The 25,392-nt window shown below is 44.8% G+C and overlaps 1 protein-coding gene across 1 annotated transcript; it reads left to right on the top strand.

Annotated features, from left to right (window-relative positions):
- Positions 1 to 624: 624 nt before the first annotated feature.
- Positions 625 to 20,855, top strand: urb2 (URB2 ribosome biogenesis homolog; the record flags this gene model as incomplete). Its single annotated transcript, XM_083651173.1, has 12 exons — positions 625 to 750; positions 1,158 to 1,334; positions 2,339 to 2,554; positions 2,687 to 3,525; positions 3,719 to 3,857; positions 4,043 to 6,599; positions 7,249 to 7,409; positions 8,109 to 8,219; positions 10,295 to 10,537; positions 13,241 to 13,337; positions 14,097 to 14,230; positions 19,548 to 20,855. The coding sequence occupies 12 exons, from the start codon at positions 625 to 627 to the stop codon at positions 19,743 to 19,745; spliced, it is 4,998 nt and encodes a 1,665-aa protein (XP_083507299.1). The 3' UTR covers positions 19,746 to 20,855.
- Positions 20,856 to 25,392: the final 4,537 nt, after the last annotated feature.

Here is a 25,392-nt window from a genome sequence, read left to right on the forward strand (position 1 = left end):
GCGCAGTCGGATCGGGGTACTAGATGCTCCATGCTCGATTATGTCTGCCTGGCTAGGAGGGCAAAAGGTTAAAGTTGAAAGTTCGCCTGGATCTGACAACAGAGGACACGTGCGGAATTGAAAAGTAGTAAGTTCATATTTATTTGCTAACGTTAATGAGATTTACGCCTAAACAGCTAAAATGCGTTTCAGCCCAGATCTGAATGTTTGTTTGCGTTAGCGTTACTGGGCTTGTTAGCAAACGTGAAACAGCTCTCATAGTTCGTTAGCAAGACCAGGCTAGTTGGCGTTAGCTGTACAGCATGTCAGCATCACATGTTCCACCTTAATTCTGGATCATGTCAGAAGCAGTCTAATTTGCAGCCTCAACGCGAAACTCACAACCTTCATTCTTCATTGACATTGGGGAGAATGAAGAATGAAGGCTGAGTCTCGCGTTGAAGCTATCTAATTTGTAACGTTACACAGATGCGTGAAATCTATCATATTTAGGTACATCTGACTTACAGTAATTATGTTGCTAATGGTTATTGTGGTGGATCTAAGAGTTTCAATTTTGTAGGACCAATGATTATGAATCTCTCTCTTCTCTTCTCTTTCTCTCTCAGTCCACCACCAGCAGCGATGGCTGCCATCTACTCAGGTATCCATCTGAAGCTGAAGAGTCCCCAGACTCCATGGGAGGACAAGCTGAAGCTGGCACGCTTCGCCTGGATCTCCTCCCAGTGCCTGCTGCCCAACAAGGAACAGGTAACACCAGCATGTCCAGTCCAGCTGTGTGAAAAATGATGTGTCTTCATAGGATGATGATGATGATGATGATGATGCTTTTCTTCTCTTGGATGAGAGTGTATGTGCTGATGCTGACAGTCATGTCTCTGTTAACTTGGGAGTAGGGTTGGGTACTGGTTCTGGTACCTGGAATTCGGTTCCGTTACTGCTTACTGGTACCCAACGATTCCTTTTTTGTTGTTGTACTTTACCCTCTCCGTAATTACAAACATGTAATTTGCCCATAAATGGCCAATTAATTGATAAAGGACTTTGATGTGAGTCGGCTCTTAGAAATGCATGATCTGTGGACAGAAGGCTAGCAGAAAAGCAGCATTAGCATCTCTAACATCATGACATCTGCCTATTTGTGGATGTATGTGTAGGTGCTGCTGGACTGGTCGGCTCACGCTCTGACAGGGTGGTACAGTCAGAAGGTCGAGTTCTCTCAGAAGGTTCTAGAAGGCCTGTGGTGTTACCTTGACGACCTGCTGCACAGCCGGAAGCTCCACGCCCTCCTCAGCCAGGGCAAGACCGTCAGCCTCAGGCTCAATATGGCACAGGTACAGTGACTACAACAATACGATGAAAACACCAGCACAAGCCTAGAAAAAGTGTGGTGTTTGTGATGCAGTTCTTTTCTTCTTTCTTTATCCTGTGACTAAAGCGGGTTTGTGATCATCAGTCATCAATTGGTTATGCCTGGCACTGCACTGGTTTAATAGAGAGCCGCAGTAACGAGTCCGGAAATCATCGATGCTAACAGCCCTGGTTCTTCACAGTTTTCGCCTATGGGAGTTTTGAATGGGTTTTTGGCGCGATGCTTCTAATAATCTCTCTGAGCAATGCTGGCTTAATCAAACGCGAACCAGTGTTTAGTAATATCATCTTCACACACGAGGACCACTTTTATGAGTTTTGAAGCTTTTACATGCCGTTAAACGGGCGGCTAGCTAGCAAACGGCTAAATGAGACTACACTGCTGAGTCGATGTGGATATATACGTCAATAACGTCACCACTTCAAACGACGAACACGGAAATTCTCTTTCCCTCACCTGGTCCAGCCCCGTTCAGCCCGGGGTAATCAGTGCACACATCCAACAACAGTCCAGGTTGAGTGCTGACGTGACGTGAAGCCTATGCGACAGTGTGTAGTTCTGGATTAGCTTAGCTCGAGCTTTTTACTTCTAGGGCTCGCATTTACGCTACAAAACTCATGAAAGTGGTCCTCATGTGTGAAGATTATCCCGCTGAACCTTGGTTCGCGTTTGATTAAACTTGCGTTGCCCACAGACATTATTTGAAGCATCACGCCAAAAACCCATTCAAAAATCCCATAGACAGCAACAGTGAAGAACCAGGAAGTTCGGGACTTACGCATTCAGCCTACAAAAATACGTCATCCCTGCGGCTCTCTATACCCTGAACATTAGAAGAAAACCAAACATTAGTGAATGAGGGAAAGATGACATTTGGGAAACCGTTTTTGATTGAATGAAAACTCTTGTGAACAGTATCATGTATGGATGTGTCGCTGACATCTTGTCTTCTCTGTGTCTCTTTAGCTACTCCTCGACCGTCTCCAGGAGTGTGTGTGTGTCGGCGCCGGACGATCGGTGTCTGCGACCACCCTACTGAGTGTGTGTCAGGGAATCCTCTCTTCTCCTGCCCTCTCATCTATCTTCACCACCAAGTACGAGCTCATGGTCAGTCTGTTGGCCAAGCTCTGCTCTCTGGCCTGCCGTGAGCTACAGCAGCCATCGCTCACGGGACCCCTTCATGTTCACACGCCACCTGAACTGATGACAGAGTTTGTTGCATCTCATGATAAGCCAATGACAGAGTCTCTACAAACTAGTGATCCGGGTAAAGCACAATCTGAGCCTATCACCAGTCCCCCAGATCAGCCAATGACAGACACCAATAAATCCCAATCCCAGCCAAAGCAAAACCTCCGTTCAGGTCATTTGTTTGAGGTGCTGCTTCAGGCGTTGTCATGTTACTTGTCAGTTCAACGGCAACAAGCCAACCCCAACAGAGTATTTACTGTGGTAACCAACCAGCTGATACAGCCCATAATACTACTCAGGCACCTGCTGACCTCTGGGGAACCCGCACTGTCTCACACACGCCTGCGTCTCCGTCAGCAGCTGAGCAGAGACGTCCGCATCAAGATAGACTCCATCCTCCAGTTAGCTCTCTTCCCCCGCGAGCACCTGACCTCCTACGAGGAGGAACTCCTCCCGTCCAAGGAGGATTCTGGGAAACGTGGTCCTGGAGGCGCAAAAGGCTTGTTGCGGCCAGTCAGTACCATACTTAGCAAACTGAGTGCTGAGGGCTACTGTGAGCCTTCCCTGCACTATGCTGTGAAGTCAAACGCCTTGACTCAGCTGTTTAAGTTCTTTTTGGAAAACTATGGAAAAAGTGGGGGAGGACGAGATGAGGAAGAGCAGAGGATGCTGTCTTTCCATTTTCTCACCAGATTGGTCCCTGCGTTGGACATTAGCCTGGATGGACTGCCTCCCTCAGCGGACCAGCCAGCCGCTTCATCGGCTGGGCAGAACTGCTCCCCAGCCTCCCTCTGTTCCCCAGACAGCTGGAGCCTGGCTCTGCTGGCGCTGGAGGCCCTGCTAAGCCAGGCTCTGTCAGCTGATATCTATAATGTAGCAGCAGACCGGATCAGACATGGAGAGGTCCAGTTCAGCTTTTACAGAGCACTGAGCCAAATGCTCTTCAACCAGGCGCAGCCGAGGTAACGTATACACTCTCCTCCTTTTTCTGTTTGGTTCTTTTGTTTTCTAGGAAATTCAAGGATAAGGATAAGAACCAACTCATCAACTCCTTGATGTATTTTTTACAGAATAAATAAAGCTATAGAATCACATTTTAATGTTTCTTAGCCTGTGGCTGTAAAATTAAATAAAGTTTCCTGTTCTGTCCTCCAGCATCCCAGCGTGGTACCGCTGTTTGAAGGTCCTGTTGGGTCTCAACCATCTGATTCTTGAACCAGACCTGGACCAGCTGTTATGTTCAGCCTGGGTTAACGCAGAGTGCATGGAAACACGGGTCCAAAGAGCCAGACAGGTCTGGATTCATTCAATCAATCCTAACTTGTATTGCATATTTTGTACAGCAAATGATATAAATAAAACAACAATACTGTAAATATGGGCCTCCAAATTCAAATACTTATTTATGTCAAAGGCCACAAGAATAAAATAAATAAGAGTTTGGTTTTGACTAAAAACAAATCTATATTTCCCCAACAGCTAATGGTGTGTAGTCTGCTCCAGACCTACACTAAGCTCCGTCAGCTGCCTCGCTTCTTATCTGAGCTCCTGTCCATCGTCTGTCAACCTTCCCTGGATGACCTCCGACCTCCTCTGCTGTCTGAGGGGATCTCCGCCTCCCTGAGGACCTGTCTTCTGGACACCCCTCTCTCCCAGGGCCTAGAAATCTGCTCCTTGGTGTTTGGGAGCATCTGGAAGTACATACTGCCTGACCTGGTGAAGGAGAAAAGGGAGGACGAGGAGATGGAGATGGATGAGGGAGGAGATGATACAGGAGAAAGTCGAGAGAGAAAAATGGACCAAGAGAGAGGAGATGCATCTCTGAAGCTCTTCTCGCTCAGCCAGCTCCTTCACGCCGTGTTGTTTAGTCTGAAGACTCTAGACAACGCCTCTCCTCTCCCCTTAGTCAGACAGACTCACAGCATGATGGAGGAGATGCGACTGCTTGTCGAGGATCTACTTCAGCTGGTGTCATTAGAGAAGAAGGTTTCAAATGTCGGGGCAGAAACCGATATAGGTTTAGTCAAAAAGAACTCAAGGAAAAGCAAGAAGAACTTGGACAACAAAGAGTCAAAGGAGGTCTCAAACTCTGAGCCGGGGGTCCTGTGGAAACAAAAGACCCAGGAAGCAACTCTACTTCTCAGGTACACCTGGGTGGAAGTAGACACCCTCTTTCGTATCCACTGTGGCAAATACAAATCTGCAGAATCAGCCCAAACCCCAGCTCCAAGTGAGATTCAAGAAGACCACGCCCATGCCAGTGCTCCCGTCCTATCCCACATCGAGGCTCTTCTCTCTGGTGAGATGTCTCCAGTCACTCGCTCTCTCAGCCCTATGAGCAGGTTGCTGCTCAAACTCCTCACCATGCAGCAGATGAAGAAAGCTCTGTTAGACACGCCACTGCTCGCCCGGCCCGGCACTGCAGCACTGCTGAGCAGGGCGGCCCACTTCATTTTAGCTAGAGAGGAGCCCGAGGTCAGTCCGGAGAGAGAACAGGTATGGGATGGGCAGATAGGAAGTGTGAATGCCAGCTCCTACCTTGTAGCACACTGGTATCTTGTCACATCCAATTTGCCATTGATTGTTCCCTACCTGACCGAGGAAGACATGGACTGCGTAGCGGATGTCCTTGTCAGTTCGCTGTTTAGCAGACCGACAGGTGGAAGCAAAGAGCAGCTGCCTGGTTGCTTGTCTGTCTCTCTCATATCCTCACAGCTCCTCCAAAGCCCCGTTCTTGTCGAGTTGCCCCCACTGTACTCTGCCACGGTTCGGTCACTCACACAACGGTTTATTGGAGTTCTCATGGCAACCGATGCACCCCAGGTGTGTCCAATGCTGCTGAAGTTTCAGGAAGCGGTTCAGCCAGACAAAGGAACTGCAGTGAACCAATCGGAGAGAGATGCCAATCCAATAGTGGAGGAGATACTGAGAGCCTCTACGAGCGGTGAGGTTCCCGTATTGCTGACAGACACACAGACAAAGGAACTGTTGAACTTACTCCAAATCGCGACAAAACTGAACCCAGATGGCATGAGCTCTGAGGATCTCTCCTGCCTCTTCCTCCTCCTCTTCTTCATGCTCACCTCCACCTCCATCCAGCCAGACAGGGTGGCTAGCGGCCCTCCTAGCCCAGCTGATGACGCTCTGTTCCTGGGGAAGCTGCTCAGACTTCTGGCCTGCCTCCTGGAGGGTAGGAGCTTCCCAAGTGTTTTGAAGCTCATCCACGGCAGCAGTCTGCTACAGGCGGCTGTGTCTTCCCTCCTCTTGCACAGCAACAGTGGGAGATTTCGCTCCACGAGCAGCCCTGATTGGTTGGATTTAGTCAAAGCAGCGCAGGGCTTCATCAAATCCCTGGTCCAGCTGATTATAGTCCGAAACAGCAGTGTTCGGCTCAACCTGGAACAATTTGCCTCCTATCTTACCAGTAATGACATGGCAAGCAGGCAAATGGTGGCCATTACATCTCAGACGGCCCCTGATCTAGCTGGCAAACCAAAGTCAGGAGCAGCCATTTTGTCCGTTCATTTTCTGCTGGCATCACTGACCTCTTTCTCCCAGGCGATGACCTCTAACCTGGGGAAGAGTAAACCGATGGATCAGACTTTGACCCAGACGCTTGCCAGAGCCACCGCAGCACTGGGACCAGCCATCGAGATCATCCTGAAGCCCCAGACTGCCAGTCAGCCAGCCAGCGTCCTCGGTCAAGCCTTCTTAGTAGAAGTTGTCACCGTCATGCTCCACTGTGAGATGTCCTCTCTGTCAGTGGAGGGCGAGAACAAGCAGAGTGACACCCAGCCCACCCTGGATCACATGACCCTCTACCGAGGCTTCTGCCAGCAGATCCTCAAAGAGATGAGCTCCGCCCCCAGACCCATGGACTTCCTGGTCTCCACGCTCCACTTCCTGTCCGCTTTCTATCGAGCGATTGTGAGGACAGGAGGAGAGGTGGGGAAGGAAGGAGAGGAGAAGAAGAGAGGGAAGGAGGTGGACGAGCTGTACATTCAGATACTGCATAATGTGAACAGACTGCTGGCAGGTACATACAATGCACCTAAACTATGTAGACCCCATCTACATATTATACACACGAAATTAGCATATGAGTAGTAGTTGATACTTGATTGATTTTATTTACTTTTTGTTGATTCCACATTTACTCAGCTATGCTGATTTTATGTTAATTACCAATCAATTTTAGTGGTCGGTGAGATTCATTTCAAGGAGCCATGATATTTCACATACTGTAAATAGAAAGTATTGGCAGAAACACATATCTGATCACTATCTGGCCTCAGTGTCAGACCCAATCATCCTACATAATTCAGGCCATAACACACACACAGTATCTGATACACTGCCTTGACGAGACCAGTTTTATAATTTCATGCACTGTTACAATTTAAATTATATTTAATCTAGAAGTGCACTTGGAGAGCGCAGACATCCGCCAAGGACAATAGTCCAAGCTGCTGTGATATGCAAATTTTGTGAGTTGGATCGGATCCGTGCCAAAATGTAATGACTTCTTCCTTGGCCCGTGCTACACCCTTCAACCAAGTTTCATGAAAATCGGCCCAGTACTAGTTTTTGCGTAATCCTGCTAACATCCAGACAGACAGACAGAGGGCAACGAAAACATCACCTCCTTGGGTGGAGGCAATTACTGATTTCCATTTTTCCTTCAGCACCTTGGCTGTCACTGAATGATGTTGCTGAGCTGGAGCCAGCTGTGGAGGAGCTCCTACGCCACCTGGTGGAGAGAAGCACCACAGGACAGTTCAACCTGCTGTTGCTGCTGATCAGAGAAGGACTGGACACTGGCAAGCTGAGGGCTGGAAACTACAGAGTGAGGAGGCTTAGTGCATCATTGTTGCTGCAAACTATGTGCTGTGCAGAGTACTATACAAGGATCCCATGGCTGGAAATCATTTAGATGATCTGGGGTGCCATTTTCTAATGTAACTATTGTTTTTTCTGGTTTTCCTGGGTTCATGATATCGTTGATATTTTAATTAATCCATTGTGGGAGGTTATTGACTGACTTACTTACTTGACTTGATTTAAACTCAAACTGCTACGAGCTGAAACATTAGGCATTACAACCATTTTTCTTCAAATTTGATTTGACTGATTAAATGCGTATAAATACACATCCAGTGCAGGGAGGGCAGTGCAATGATGCAGCAGTAATGGATTCTCACATTTGGACTTGCATCAGAGAGTAATGCATTCAACACATTAAGTGAGATTTGATCACCGCAGATGGTTGTTGACTAAAATTACCATTTAAATCTTTCTTTCTTAAACTATGGAATGTGTGTGTGTGTGTGTGTGTGTGTGTGGGGGGGGCGGGGCGTGTATTCATAAACTTTGCAGTGCATCAGGGAATCTATAAGCTCTTATGGGAGGGAGATTTGCATGCCGGTTGCACCACAGTCCGTTTGCATTTTTCCCAGTCAATCCTATTTTGTGTTTTGCCAAATTATCTGCTTTGTCACTCTTGTCTTTCATTCTTCTGGCTCTGTGAACCCGTGCTGCTTTCCAGGAGGTTCTATCTGCAGTCATCATCATCAAGCTGCTGCCCTGTTGTCGTTTACCTGATCCCTGCTGCAGAGCACTGTGGCTCATTGCACCGCAAGTCATATCTGCTATGGTGGTGAGAAAACACACACACACACACACACACACACAGTGATACACGACAGTCACGCCAGCAAGCATGTGTTGAAGCAAGAGTACACAAAACACACACAAGCAACAACAAGGCACAAGTGCATGTTAACATGCATAAATTTTTGAGGATTCTGTTTTTAGGATAGTGTTATGCAATCGTTCATTTTGATTACAATTCAGTCATTTTGGATTCAAATGGAAGCAACAGCACAAAACCAGTTGTATTAGACCTCATGCTGACAGTTTTAAGTTCTTCTGAAAATTTCCAAATCCAAACTTCCTGGAGTGGTGACTATTTCAGTGTTTATCTCTTAGTCACCGAGGACCTGGTTTTTGAAAGGGCTAGAAAAAACACACACTGTTGTGGGCTTTGGGTTGGTTCTCTCACATCATGTAGCCTTAGACTACATGGAAACTCTAAACTCAATTCTTAGAGAGTATGAATACATTTGGAGGGTGAGTCTATTTAGCTATAGCATCATGCCATATCTGCACAATTTTAAGAAATGTTTAGGAAGGTTTCAACTTTGTATGCGTCAGGAAGTGTTTACTGGAAATATTTATATATCGTCATCTTTAAAGAGGACATGAAACATTTGATCATATGACTCTAGTTCATTTGCATTTCACCTCAGACAAGACAAGACACTGCTTTCAAGTCTGAAATTGACCTGGATTTGCTAGAAAGAAAGAAAACATTTCCGCTTTTCGCCAACTGGGGCGCTGCTGGATGATGTCACTAGGTTGACTGTGCAGGATAGTATAGATGATGTCACTAGGTTGACTGTGCAGGATAGTATAAGGATTTTGAAGTTTTGATGATTCAAAACAACCACAATCCAAGTCAGAATCACAACAGCATATATGCTGTGACAGTGAGCCTGTTAGAATTCAAAATACTGAGTACCAACACTTAACTTGCTGCTTTAAGGAGCCGATGTGAAGTGTTTCAAAGGAGGGCTGAGTAATTCAGCTGTCTAAAATAGTTATTACTTTTTCCATCATGCAATTATGCAGCATGTCCACTGTTAGATTAATACAGCACAGGCTTAGTGGTACAATATGCAAAACATATCTGCTTTAAATTTAGAATTATATTAATTTCCTGTTGCCCTTTCTCTTAATTATACTTCCTATTTATAGTTTCAGAACTTTCATTAGTTACAGTATATTCAACCGGAAAAGCTGTGGTTTTGCCACCTTCATTTCTTTATTTTTGTTTTTAAATTGGTTTTAAATCCCATTCCAGGTAATAAAAAAGCTTTCTGTAACCTACATCTCTCTGACTTCAACTCATGCATGAAATGACATGTCTGACATTTGTGTGTATCTCTGTGTGTTACAGTTCTTTCTGAGTGTGTATCTCTGTGTGTTCTAGTTCTTTCTGAGTGTGTAATGTGTATCTCTGTGTGTTAAGGTGCGTTCACACCGACCTATTAAAGTTTTTCGCTGGCGTCGAGTTTACATACAAAGTCAATGCAAACGAGCGATTGAGCGTATATTCGCCTGGGAGAAAAATCGCTGGGCGTCCGAGCGGCAGAGACAGAGCGATAGGGAGAAAATACACTCGTCGCCCGAGATGAAATATCCCAACTCGAGCGAAATTACGCTTGCATCAGTCGCTCGCTGTTCAACGCTGATTGGCTGCCGTGTGAGAGCGAGTCAAGGATCACACTGGCTTGGAACAAACCGCTGGTTTATTGTGTGGCAACAAACCGCATTGACAGGCTGACAGCTGACATGAAGTGAAGTCTGTACTACCGGTATGGAGCTCGCATTAGGAGCACGCTGATAGGCTTTAGCTTGTAAACAATGACGGTGGCTCGTAGTGGATAAATATCATGACATTGCGTAACGTTATAACCCCCACATGTCCGTCGATTATTGTGCCTGTTGATGAGCGATTTAAACAGAGCGACAGAGCGATTCCAAAGGGTTGAATCAAGCGACAGAGAGAAAAATAAATATCTTGGTGTGAACACAGCTTTACAGTTCTTTCTGAGTGTGTATCTCTGTGTGTTCTAGTTCTTTCTGAGTGTGTCTCTCTGTGTGTTCTAGTTCTTGGTAAGATCCTCCAGCCAGGACGTCTCTCTGACCCTGCCCTTCACCGTTCCTACGGTAGCGTCCATGACATCGCTGCTGCGCCAGGGAGAAGGCCGGATCTCCAACCCTCATCATGTGACCCTGGTGCTCGGAGCGCTCCAGTTGGTGCCCCTTGACCACCTGACCCCACCCGTCTACCAATCGGCATTCCTGGCTGTTCACGAGGCGCTGTTCGCCATCATCCAGTGTCATCCGCAGGTATGGGTGGGTGGGAAAATGAGTAGGTTAGTGGAGAGGAGAAATAATTAGAACCAGTGAAGTACTAAGGGGCAATCAAGTTTTTTTTGGGATTCATTAGATTTAATCGTTGGTGATCTCTGTGGGGAAATTGGGCCGTTGCAGCAGTAAAAGAGCAATAAAATATGAAAACTGACAATTCAAGCACTCAGACAAACCAAGTAGAAAGACGGTGAGCAAAAAAGTATGGTTAGCTTTGTCTAATATCTCCATGGGGAATGGACGAGACTTTGACCAAATTTGACTCTATTTTAATACGAAAATAAATGCGTCCGTTTTCAAACGGTGTAATCGTCACTGCCCACATACGGAAGTATGTGTCTTTCACGTTGGTATCGTGTTAACCAATACATCCACCAGTGGGCAGTAGAGAGTCAAATGTGTGAGTGTGTGTGTGGGGTCCTGCTGCGTTTCATGCATATCCGTAAGCTTTCAGAGGACGGACAGAAAATGCACGAAATGAACGCAGAGTACAGACAGAAGGCTCTGTCCATCTCCGTCTTTAACGTAAAGTATAATTGGGCCTTAAGTCCCCATCTGCGGCAGCGTGGTGAGATCAGGCAGGACTCTGATCAAAAACGATTGATTGGATTGAGGCAAAGTGCACATTGCATGCGAAGATTATATATGGGAATGATTATATTTAAAAAGAAAATGCATATGGATTCACTTACAAAAGTGTGACTGGAATTCGAAGAAGTGATGCCACTATTCTTCGCCACTATTCTGTTCCCTGTAAAGGGGTAAAATATCTCTATTTTACTTTTTTATTATTTTAATGTAATTCACTTTGTAATCTTTTATTTCTGTATACTCTTTTCGTTTGTCTATTTTATGTAAACCACATTGAATTTGCCCCAGTGTATGAAATGTACTATACATAAAAACATGCCTTGCCTTTACATGTTAGTGATGACAAAAGACAGAGGCAGTGGAGAGGGGGGAGGATGGAGAGGGGGGAGGATGGAGAGAGGGGTTACAGAGAGCGAGGAGGCAGGGAAGCAAAGGAGAGGGGAGTTTTTGGGAAAGTTGAGGAAAGGAGAACAAAAAAGGGGGGATGAAGAAAGAAGAGTGCGATGGGAGGGAAGGTGATACGTGAGGGGAGTGAGCCGGAGAAAGGAGGGGTGAGGGGGCAGAGAGAGAGAGAGAGAGAGAGAGAGAGAGAAAGGGGCGGAGGGGAGAGGGGTAAGGGGGTCTGGCACACAGCGGGCATGGAGTTTTTGGGTAGATGGAAACCATTACCAAGCTCCAACTACAGCTGGTGACATCATCCTCCTCCCTTCTCTCTCTCTGTGTCTCTCTCTCTCTCTCTCCATCCCTCAACCCTCCTGAGGCCTTGGATAGAGAACAGAGAGGAAGGGAGAGGTAGGGACAGTTATCATGAGAAATCCAACTTTTTATTTTTAAACCCAGTGTGCTGCGTTGTAACCTTCTTGCTGGAGGGAAATTATTTGGAATCCAAATTCTCGTTCACCCTTGGTAACCAGACGGTGTGCACGACTGCTTGCCTTTTTACTAGGGCTGTGAATCTTCACTGGCCTCACGATTCGATTCGATTACGATTCATCTGTCAACAATTCGATTCGATATCACGATGCATCTCGATACAGCTCAAAGTATCGCAGCTCCAAGTATCAAATCCAAAATCTTCTATATTATTACTGCACATGGCTACTTTTTCATCAATTAATACAAGCAGTCAGATAAATATCAAGTCGCTTTTTTACTTAGAAAGTGCTTTGAAATCTGAATGTCAACAGAAATGTAAACATAAACAATTCATCTGTCAACGATTCGATTCACACGTCCACATCGCGATGCATCGATTAAACGATTAATTTTGACACCCCTACTCTTTACGCACAAGTATTTATTTGTTATACATATTCATGAGCGATATATACTGTACATGATAGATGTACTTTGCAGGACCTTTTTTTGTATCTGTCAGAAGAAATAAATGATGTTTTCTCAGTTCAACCTTTCATATTTATTTATTTTTAAGGTGAATTCATGAAAGTCTATAAGAGGTGTGAAACGGACAGTTGCACATTGTCAGTGTGAAATAGCATACTTCAAAAGTACCATTCCTCCACATACAGTAGCTGAACTGACAGGCTTTTACAGATTTGAACGAACTGAAACTTTGTGTGTTGGTATTATCAAGTTATAGTCTGGTCAGTTTGGGGCAAAAATGGGGTCAAGGCTGCAAATTATGATTAACATTTGAGCCAATGTTTTTCTGTTTATTTATGGTCCAATAAAGAAAAAAATGCAAGGAGCCCAAAAATTTAGGTAGGCGAAGTGTCTGAAACGGCCACACCCACTTTTTGCACGCGACATTCTGTATCTCAGCTCCTGAAGGTCGTACAGAGTTGACTTTGGGCTCAAAAGATGCGGAAATTACACATTTATATTAGTGTTATGAAGAAACATATGGCCTAAAACCTTAGCAGTTACAGTCCGTTGACAGTGGAGAGACAGCCACGTTAAAGTCGACATTACCAACATGACAATTCAAAAACAAGCCAAATCGATGGCCCCCACCTCCCTTCTGTGTGTCTATGCAATGTGATGGACTATATGTACCATACACACACGCATACGCACACACACATACACACACACACACAGTGTATGACTGCATGTTCTGTGTGTGTCCAGGTAATGTTGAACGCAGCTCCGTCGTTCTTGAACGTCTTCTATCGCCTGGTGGCATCCATCATGCAGGAAGGTCGACAGAGAGGAGACAGTGACACAGGTAATACACACACACACACACACACACACTCATACAGACACTGGGAACTAGGACACTAGGCTCCTGGGAACATCAGACATGGGACCATTTATATAAATATTGCCAGAAATCAATCTGTAGAAATAGCGGATGGTTCCGAGGGCAAGATTTGAATGACATTACAAAGGATTATTAGTGTTGGATTTAACCTGAGAAAATCAGAAATCACAGGATTGAATTCAGTGTCAATAAACTATGTGTCATATATTTATTTAGGTAGAAATTAAATTTTTGATGGCACAAGGGTTTTCTGGTCCAATTGTTTTTGCCGCGAAAACTGCCGCGCTTAATATTGTTTGGCCCGCGACTCCTTATATTTTTCTGTATGCGGCCCACAACCAAAAAAGTTTGGCCACCCCTGATGTAGACGTATCTATAATTTTCAATATGTTCCATTTGTTGTCGATTATCTATAGCTCTTCTTGGCTGCTCTAATGACCCCAATTTCACCTTGGGGTCGTTACAGTTTGTAATGCAGTTACAGCATCTTACCACTATCGTTCTCAGAGTAGGAGCTTTTCTAAACCACAGCAGGTACTGGAACAGTTATAGTCACACGCCTATAACTTTCCCAGTTCAGGGCAATCTCCTCAGCCAAGTGTTTGATACCCAGTGTGGACTGGCTCGTGTTTATCAGTGGACGCATATGCAAATAGACCAATACCAGCTGCTGTATGTAAATGACCTAATGAGGTCATTTTTTTCAATGTGTGTCTGAAGGTCCAGACAGTGACGTGTATCTCCAGTGCTCCAGACTGCTGGAGAGGATGTACTCCCACATCGCTGCCACAGCCGAGAGCTTCACTACGCTGTCGGCCTTCATGGTGTCCCAGTATGTCACAGAGCTGCAGAAGGTACACGCACGCACGCACTCACTCACTCACGCACGCACGCACGCACTCACGCACGCACTCACGCACGCACGCACGCACGCACGCACGCACGCACGCACGCACGCACGCACTCACTCACTCACTCACTCACTCACTCACTGACTACGTTTACATGCACACAATATTCCGGTTTTTGCCCATATTCGGAAAATGACAATATTCCGACTAAATGAATAATCCACTAATATTCCCGTTTACATGCAGCCGTAGCTCGCCCTCCCCGACACGTGAGGGAGGGGGAGAGAGAGAGATGCAGGTAGGCAGAGTTCTTCTGTTGAGAATAAACACAGCAGCGCTATAATACCAGCATTACCATTTCAGGAGCTTGCTGCTGGAAAGTTTGCCGTTGCGATATTTGCACATCCAAGTCTTTCATAAAAAGTAGGCTAGTAGCCTACGTTATTACCTCGCAGGCTCGCAAGCATTTTGGGCTTCAGTGGGCACCACTCTCTTTAAATCTCTCTCTCTCTTTAAATCGATGTTTCTCATCTCCTCCCGATCAGAAATGTGGTATTTTCTTTTCGCATGCCAGAGATGATGGATTATATGATGGATGATGGATTATATATTATACTATTATCTAGTGCTTTCTAGCACACATCAGCTGACTACAAACTGCAGTAAAAACCCTGATTGAGATGCATATTCAGAATGCGCTGTATACATGATCAAAGGTTCCTCCTAAAACCCGAATAATACTGGAATAACCCAGATGTCTTAATCAGAAAATGCTCAATTCGGAAAAAGGCCAAATTCGGAAAATGCAACTAGAATATGCTGTTTACATGACCCTTATCAAGAATCTAATATTGGCATTTTCCGAATAATAGTGGAATATTGTGTGCATGTAAACGTAGTCACTCACTCACTCACTCACTCACATAACATGCGCACACACATTTGATGCCTCCAGTCTCTTTTTATGCCCACATTACACACACAGAGAAAGAGAGAGGCTGACGGTCATAAGCGGAGATGGGGAATATTTCTAAATGTTTGTAAATCTTGATGAACAGGTTCTGGATTACATACCGTAGCCAAATGCATTGAGATTCAGCTTTAGGGTGGATGTTCCCTCAAAGCGGTGAGTCATGTCTGCTTCTTGGATGCGTCTCCTCTCTGCTACCAGACTGTGTTGAAGATGACGCCAGTCCGACTCAGCATTTTCCACCAAAGAGTTGCACAAGGAGAGGAAGACATGGAGAGAGACAGACGGACAGGCAGGCAGATGGATGGATGGATGAATGAATGAACAGACAGACTGACTGACTGAAAAACACATGGATGGACATGGACAGAGACAGACAGGTAGACAGACACGGGCAGGAAGAGAGACAGAGAGGAGCAGCCAAGAAGACAGGTGATTGGAATTAGGAAGGTTATGCAAGTCATCTAATAGCCCTAACATTGGATTTATATTGGGCTTTTAATTGGGCTTTTCAAAGCACTGGAGCTCTCTGAAGGTCAGAGGTCAGACCTGTCTCTGACGGGGCCTGTCTCTGACGGGGCCTGTCTCTGACTGAACTTTCCATGCCGCTCTTATTAGGCCAGTTATTAGTCTGACTCAACAGTGGTAGGCTGTGGGTATAAAGCAACAGTGGTAGGCTGTGGGTATAAAGCAACAGAGGTAGGCTGTGGGTATAAAGCAACAGTGGTAGGCTGTGGGTATAAAGCAACAGAGGTAGGCTGTGGGTATAAAGCAACAGAGGTAGGCTGTGGGTATAAAGCCTACCATTGGTGACGTCCATTTCAGATGGCGCCAATGAGGGGAGGGGGGGCATCCACTTCTGCTTCTGCTACCTGCGGTAACTGCGGTGCTTTGCTTAGTTGAATATGGTTGGATAAAGGGCATCAAAAACAAAAACCCACGTTTATTTGTATTTATTTATTTATTTATTTATTTATTTATTTATTTATTTATTTATTTATTTATTTATTTATTATTTTTCCAAAAATAGTTTGTGAATCTAAAACATCCATAATATGCTGGAAATTGGGCACGTGGTCAGAGGTCTTGAAGCCCTAAATGGTGTTCTAAAGCCCGTACCTGTGAACAGAATATTTGAGTGGCTCCTTTTGCAGGATACACTGAGCACAACGGGTGTTTTTGTTTGCCTATTGTGTCTGCGTGCGTGCGGGCGTGTGTGCACGTGTGTGTGTGTGCGCGCGCGTGCGTGCGTGTGTGCGTGCGTGCGTGTTAGGAGAGCGCGGGCCCTGGCACCTCCGTGAAGGCCAGTGTTGTTAATGGCAGTATGTTCTCCTGTTGGCTGTACACTCTGTTCTGCTGCTCTCACACAGGTGTGTGTGTGTGTGTGTGTGTGTGTGTGTGTGTGTGTGTGTGTGTGTGTGTGTGTGTGTGTGTGTGTGTGTGTGTGTGTGTGTGTGTGTGTGTGTGTGTGTGTGTGTGTGTGTGTGTGTGTGTGTGTGTGTGTGTGTGGCTGTACACTCTGTTCTGCTGCTCACACAGGTGTGTGTGAGTGCGTGCGTGTGCAGATCGTCTTGCTCCGTCATTGTCTGGCAGAGTCCTGACTGCGGTGTGTGGATGAGAACCCTGTACACAGTACAATACAGTATTAGCATGAATGGATGGTACTGGATCAGACCGGATGGATCTGGGTCTGGCAAGCCAGACCAGTAACTTGACTAAACTCTGGGTTTTTAGTTTCTATTATGAGTGTTATCCAAGACCAAGACACTTCCTCTGTGCTTTCTCAGTTTCCAAAATCCTCTCAGCAGTGATGCTGATTCATTCAATTTTCAATTGAGTATATACACTATACAGCAATAATGACAACAACACCATTAGTGAATCATTCATGTAAATTGAACTTCAAAAATAAAGTCAAACCATTCAAATGGATTCATGCTAAAAAATCAAAGTGGAACAGTACACTAATCTCACTAGATATGAATATGTATCGGAGATGGACAATAATAATGATGCATTACTTTATTCATCCCCTTTGGAAAATTCTCTTTTTAGCCGCTCCACACGGAGGTCAGAGGTCGGGTCGCATTTAGCTTCAATCAGATCATCACTGCTGCTGCAGCTGATAGAGAGTCCAGGGGAGAACATGCAAAAACCGCACAAAAAGGCTCTTTTGTCGAGCCCACCTGGGCAAGTAGGCACTGAGGACATGGAGATGGAGACACACCCTCAGCGTCCCAGGCGGGAATCGAACCCAGGACCTCCTTGCTGTGACAGCGATACCACTGTGCCACCGTGCCCCCTCAAATGAATATTTGTATTAATGACAAATGTTTTTTTGTTTGTTTTTTCCCGATTTGTTTTTTATCCCATTTTATCCCCCATTAGTGCTCACTTGATTTCTCAATCATGGTTGCTACTCCATCCTCTGCCGATCTGGGGAGAGCCGAGACTGGCTCCATGCTTCCTCCGAGACATGGGCAGTCAGCCAGCCGCTTCTTTTCACCTGCCAGAGGAAGCTTCACCGGTAGGACATAGCACGTGGGAGGTTCACGCTATTCCAACCAGTTCCCCTCCCTCTGAACAGGCGCCCTTAACGACCAGAGGAGGAACCACTATGTGTTTTTAATGCCTCCAAAAGTCTGGCTAACCCTTGGTTCAGAGAGTCAGCATCAAGCTCACTGACTGAAAACACTTGTTCTGTGGTGTGTCAGCTGACCTGCAATGACATTTGCCATTTGCAGTAACGCATGTCTTGGCTTTTCGGTTCCACCTTGCAAAAATAGTTATGAGCGTCCGTCTTTAGACAGCATTCCAACTTAAACTGACAGGTAAACAGCTGAACCTGAGACTTAAATGAGCCTGAATATTCAACTGTTCTGGCACATAATTTAAGGTTTGATATGGCTGCGACTGGCTGTCCCTCAGGCTGTAGCACAGAGGTGTGCAATTTCTTTTCCAGAGGGCCATACTGTCACATAAAGTAAGCGAAGGGCCACACATTGGACATCATACATGCCAACACACGATTTTCGCGGGATAGTCCCTCCCTCTCTCCTGTTGTTGTGATTCGTCATTTCTCCTGTTAATCTCCCGATATAATAGTGATACAAATCCAATGGCTGTAGCAGATGAGATTTACTAACATAATTCTGCCTTTTTATTGAGTTTTTGGGGGTTGTTTTGTTTTTCTTTGAGGACCTTGGGGGCCAGATTGAGATGGTCCAGCAGACCGGGGCCGGCCCTGGGGCCGCATTTTGCCCATGTGTGCTGTAGCAGGTTGACACCCATAGAGACACTGCGTAATGCGTCATCATTCAGAAACCACGCCCAAGACGGAGGAAAACGGAAACCCCCCCTCCAATCCTGGCGTTCTCCTATGTCACGTGCATGGTTGAGTGTTGCACAAAAAGATCGTATATACGGAAGATGAACACTCCAACTTACTTCTTGACAGCTAGATCCACATTTTTCTTCTCGCCAATTCTCAATGGCTTCCTTGTTTTGCTCAGGAGTACAAAAAAACTTTAACTGGCGATTTTTTACATTTGTTGTCTGCGCAGCCCCACCACACAACAGCTTTTAGCTATGTTTAATTCAAGGAAAATGACGCTGGTGTGTGGAAATGAACGGAGCTTTCCCCCCGTGGTGGGCGTGGCCTATTTCATGCAGTGTCTCTTTTGTGCTGGCACTCTGGCAGTAATGCACTAAGAGTGGAGCGAAGATGCTCATGTGCTAAGTGCTTCCAAGCAATGAGGGAGTGGAGACGACTTCTGTGTGCCTGGCCTAGTTCAGCCTATTGACGGGATGTTACAAAGGGAAACAAATAAGTCATTCTGCTGCCATGTTTTACAATGTCAAAACGATAAGATCGTTGTTTGACCTCAACTTAATGTGCTTTCACACCCGTTTCACACTGGCATCCAGGTAGCGTTCCCGAGCACACTTTTTCGGAACATTTGACGAGTGTGAACGTTGCGTTGCGTTCCCTTCCGCGGCAGGGCACACAACAGGGAACCGTGACAGGATCCACTTGAAAAGGTGGTCTGGGGGAGCGCTTTGGCGTGTGAAAGCCAACCGTTCCGAACCACATAGACAACACACGGGTGAGGATAAACTCGAGGCATAGTTGATGACACAAGTGCACTCGGTTCTGTTTCCGAGCGCGGAGGAAATGTTGTAATGTGAAAGCTGACCAGCGGGGGAGAGGGGAGGGGAGGGGGGGGCAATCGTTCCCGGGTGCGGAACGGAATGGAAGTAATCGTTCCCAGTGAGAAAGCACCCTTAATCTGTCTCGTTCTTTCTCCTTGTCATTTCTCCTCTCGTCTCCTCCGCTTTCTACCTCTCCAGGTAACTCTCCGACCAGACGTCAAGCTGCATCTAACAGAGGGGATCTATCGGATACTGGACCTGTGTAAGGAGCAGGATGTCAAGTTCCTGACTGCTGGACTGCAGACGGGAGTGCGAGAGGTGTTCAACGAACTCTACAGCAGCTACACCCACTACCACAAAACACAGAGACAAGGAGAGGAGAAGTACACAGCTTGAATAGCCGCACCAAGCTTGGCCAGCCTTAAGGTGGCGCTCTCCAGTTTAATGAAACTCTGATCCCTGATGAAATTCCTGCCTAATCGATGGCTATGGTCACATTTAATTAATGAGAAATCAGGCACGGCAGAACAGGTTTTGGACAGCACAGAATGGAAACCTTTTATAGTGTCGGGTTGGGGCGATCATCAACTGTCGGGCACAGCCGATGGTCTCAGACCCACCATCATAACATTGTGATGTTTAGTATCCACCTTATGTCTAGCTGCCATGATGCCTTACGTGAATTATGGGTGCTTCTTCCGGTGTAATCCTCCCCTCCCCCGTTACGTTGCTGACAGAGACACAACGAACATACTGTAGCCCGTAGAACATACTGTAGCCCGTAGAACATACTGTAGCCCGTAGAACATACTGTAGCCCGTAGAACATACTGTAGCCCGTAGCGCGTCATAGCTTGGCAAAAATCTCGTCAATAAATATCCCGAGTTGTTCAAAGAGCAACAGAAATAGCGGATGTGATGTGACATACAGCGTTCAAAACCAAACAAAATGGGTCATTTACACCGGCACCATTTTGCATCTTTAAGTGGATCAAGCTGAATAGTTACAGTTGCGCAAAATTGCTTCTGCTAAATGGTCTGAGGAGGGTGGAGATGAGACCCACAGGCATCATCACTCCGTTAAGAAGCGCTGTCTGCAAACAGGTGGAGAAATACAAACCTGTCTATAAATGGAGCACATTAGTTACACCTGGCCTGTACCATACTCTCAGATAACTACAGCCAATACTAGCTACCTGTAACCATTATCAGAAGGGAGAGGACCTTTACAGTCCGATAGTGGTTAGACACTGACAATATAATGCAGATGATGAGGTTGAAGGCGTTTCCTCCCCCTAGCCACCAACAGTCGCTGCAACCATAGTGATCATGATATGAAAAGTGTTGCGCTTATGCGATGATAATTTGAATTAAACTGATTTAATTAAGATATAATTTGGTTAAACTGCTGAAACATTATATGGATATTTTTCAAAACTAATGTGTAAATTGTATCTTTTCTATGTTTCTGTTTTGTTTTTTTGTTTTGTTTTTGTCCATGACTATGATTTACCACAGATTTGGATTTAAATACAGTGTCATTCTCAAGGCTGTTTATTGTGTTTTGGTTTATTTGTGTTTTGATTTGCTGTAGTGTTTCTCACGGAAGAAGGTTGAGTACATCGAGCCTTGCGTTTCAGATCAGTTTCCATCGATTACAGTGCCTGCTGTAGAAATCCTACTCTGGCGTTTGTGTTTGGTAAACACTGGAGGGAGAAGGTTCTATTCCCATTTTGTACGAGATATTTTAAAAACTTCTAGACACAAATAAATAATAGTAAAAGTGTTAGCAGTGTTAGCATATTTGTGTGTGTCTATGTACGTATATATATATACCGGTATATATATATATATATATATATATATATATATACTATATATATACACACACGATCGAGAGAGATATATATATATATATATATATATACATATATTTATATATATATATATGGTGTATATATATATGATATATATATATACTGTATATATATATACACACATCGAGATATATATATATACATATATTTATATATATATATATACATTATATATATATATATATATATATATATATATATGGAAAATTATTGAATTGGATTTGTAGAACTCAAGGGAGACATAAGGAGTTTCTAGGTGTTATTAAACTCGATAGGAAATTGGCAGGAAAGGTGTGTAGCTATTGCTACAGTATTTCAATTCAATTTCAATTCAAACTTTATTTCAGACACAAGCGCAGGTCCATATAAAACAATACAAGACATAAAATACATAAAGATGCATTATAAAAGCAAAGATAACACTAAAATAAATACAAGGCATCATAAAACAGAGGCTCTTTCTCCAATGTCGCCACAAAGGAGAATATTTCCATCATAGCACTTATTTAAACGTATTGATTTTTTTAAGTCATCACAATTTTGTGGATGTTTTCTGCTTGAAATAGATGATGTTACTGCAGCAGCGCAGTCAACATTTGCTGCTCCTGTCCTCCTGCCAACCTCAATACCTTCTGGCATGGACATGCAGCGAGCGAGCCAAGGGGTCGTGGTTGAGAAAGGAACACAAAGCCTCGCCTTGAGTCGAAGTAGAGCCACCGTAATCGAGTATTCCTCCAATGAGACTAAAAGCTTTACTGCTATTTAGGCTACTAATGAAGGTATAAAAACCCTCGTCTGTAATTGGAGTGTAACGCCGCCACCCTGGTTGAAACTCTGTCACCCCAGTGGTAGCTTGCTGTATATGTTGATTATTAATTGAACTGATGGTTTAATTTTTTACTTTGAATACTGTAGAATTTACAGTGTCGATCAACTGAGCTGCTGATAGAAGTGCTGGCAGTGAGTGACCGCTGAGCATTGTGACGCTGTAAACTGATTCTTTAGATTGACATTTTATTATATTCATTTGTCCAATTACTTGAGGTTGCTTGAATCGAATTGAATTTCCAAATACCACCGGCCCTGGTGGTGTGGCAATCAAAGTTCTATTCTATTCTATTCTTGTAACTTTATGGAAGATAGCATTGCGTTTGAGTTACAATGGGGACATCAAAACAAGAAGCCAGTTTTCCCTGTACAATAATCTAAATAATACTTAACAAATACATACTGATTTGGGGCTTTCAAGTATTAAAAAGTAGGAGTACACATTGTATATTGTATTTCAGTGCATGGACACTAACAGCTGACAGTTATATTAACAGGTGGGGGGTCCAGTTCGGCTTCATCTGATTGTTTCCTTTTAGAGTTGGCTGTCTTGAACCTATCACCTTTATAGAATAGAAAATCTGTTTTCTTCAAGCTAACTTGTAGCTGTCAGATAAATGTAGCAGAGTAAACCTAGTAAGGTTGTTAAAATTGCCAGAAAGATCACAGCCAAGCAGCAGACCGTCTGACTGTGTTGTCTACTCACCATTTCTGGAGGTCTGGGTGAATTATAGACGGCCCAAATTACCTTCTTCAGGGGGAATTTGAGACGGCGTTCAGGATGTCCAGGGCAAAGGGCAATAGGTACAAAAACTTTCTTTTTTAAACCGGGTGCCATTACTCTGCTAAGTTTGGACAACATCTGTTTCTCTGTCTGCCTGTTACTCTCGCTCTTCCCCCCTCATTTCAGATTGCCTATGCCTTCCCTCCATCCATGTTGTAACAGTACTGTAGGCTACAGTACTGTTACAGTCTGTAGGTAACATAAATACATAACATACAGTGTCTCTTCAGACTGCGTAGCAGGGGCAGCGATGAATAAGCACTGTGTGTGTGAGACGAGTGTGTGTGGCATGTATGTGTGTAAGTAATACTTTGGGGACATACTGTGGAGGTGCAGCATAGAGTACGTATTGACAGTGATTTTCACTTGGACTGCGGGGCGGTTTGCTCTCCGTTCAGAAGCACTCGGCGTTGAGATGGAAAATGTCAGAGGAAATGTCAAGGCAGATTGGAGCATGTCTAATAATATGAACCTTTAGTTTAGCCAAAGGTGCTGCAGTCCAGATCGATTCTGCAGAGAGTTAGGAATAATAATAGGAGTGGGAAAAGTCTATTTTAAAACTTTGTGAGGTGCACCTGATTTACAGCATCTCATGAAATATTTAAAGAGACTCAAAAGAGGACCCGTCACATCTAACTCTCTTTATGCTTTGTCTTATTTGTATCCAACATTTACTGGATTATTGAAACTTTCACACATTTTGGACCAGTGGTTCTCCACGTGGAGTCTGGGGACCACCTCGAGAGGGTTGCTCCAGTGGCTCCTTGGCATATTGATGTATTGTTAAAATTCATCGTTCTTTAACATGAAGTTAAACACAATTATAGATGTAGAAGAATAACTGTTTTGATCATAGTTTCACTGTTCTGATCAATTTTTTTTTTTTTTTTAGATTTGGGTCCAAGGTCCATGGCCCTCATGTGTACTAAATTAGGGGTCCATCATCCATCATATGAAAACGCTAGAGAATCACTTCGACCACCGTGCAGTCTCACAAATGAATTCTGCCAGAAGAGTCTTAACTTTCTTTTATACACTATTGTTTGAATACACCATTTAATGTAGAACAGTTTTCACAGTTCACTGAAATCCCCACCATAACGTCCCACACAGTCGTTTCTCTCTAACTGGAAGCAAACGCCTGTTTGAAGCTGATTAATCACGACCACACCCAGAGTGAATCAGAGAACCGCTCCATCCTGCTCTGCAATCCATCCTCCTGCTGGCACATCCAGGAAATCTTGTCTTACTGATGGGACATGCATGTCAGTTACCCCTGAGTGGGCCACCGTGCCCGGCATCAACCATAGCCGTCAACCTGCCTACAACAATAACATTGGCACTGGCTTTCAGTGAAGGTGCTTAGTGACATGATGATGTGGTAAAAAAAAACATTGTTTCAGAGGCTTTTCCAGCTCACCATTGAATATTTCTGAGGTAAATTCTAGTGTGCTACGTCGAGTCTAAACTAACATGGACACACAGTGTCAATTTAAATCATCATCCTGGCATCCAGATTCATTCAAATGTAACGGCATCACAAACGGACCCATAATAACTTGTTTTGAGTCCCTGCCCAAGTGCTGCAGAGACTGAAGGCTTGAGGAGTGATTATTACGAACTGAGCCTCGTCCCACTCTGCTCCACCTGCCTGGAGTCAGCTCATAAGCCCCCCAACTAACGAGGCAAGTGGTGCCTTCAAGTGTCTCGGGTAATTACAGATCAGGATCACCAATCCCTGACACACACACACGGTGCCTTCAAGTGTCTCGGGTAATTACAGATCAGGATCACCAATCCCTGACACACACACACACACACACACACTAGTCTATTCTGTTCTATTCTAATTATACTCCGTTATATTTAGTTCATTTCACTTCATGTGATTCTGCTCTATTCTGTTCATAGGGATGCATGACAGACTCATGACTAGACTGACTGTGTGGTTGTTGGTAGAACTAGTTTCTCTTGGGACGGACAGTGGAGCGCCTGAGGCTGCTAACCACCACAGCACAGAGACACTCGCTGTCTGGCGTGGCTAGGAGTCCGGGGTGAATGAGTGTGTGTGGGTGGGTGGGGGGAGGTGTGTGTGGGGGGGGGTGTCTATGACAGTACACCGGATGTCGTGAACTGCTATTCTCAGTTTTACACCAAGCACTAGATTTCCAGGGTATATACGTACTTATTGATGTCCTTGTATGATGATCATACCAAAATATGAATCCTGAAAAGAATCTCTTCGGTATTTGGGTTTCCCACCACACAACCCATTATGCTAAACACAATGGGGCTGCTGAGAACACACAAAATAGACACTCCTTCCTGAAAGCCCTGAAAGAGATCACTAATTACAAGCCGGCAGCTCCATCAATGGATGACCCCCACCTAGCCAACAGGCTGAATACAAACAACACAACCCCAACCCCTGTGACACATCTCAACACTATACCACTATAATAATACACAATAACACTATAAACACTATAATATCAGACCCCCCTCACCCCCTCCTCCACCTCTCATCCCTCCCCCTGGCCTGTCTCCCCTCCCCA

This window comes from Poromitra crassiceps (genome assembly GCF_964638095.1).
Source record: "Poromitra crassiceps genome assembly, chromosome: 14".
Classification (NCBI taxonomy): domain Eukaryota; kingdom Metazoa; phylum Chordata; class Actinopteri; order Beryciformes; family Melamphaidae; genus Poromitra; species Poromitra crassiceps.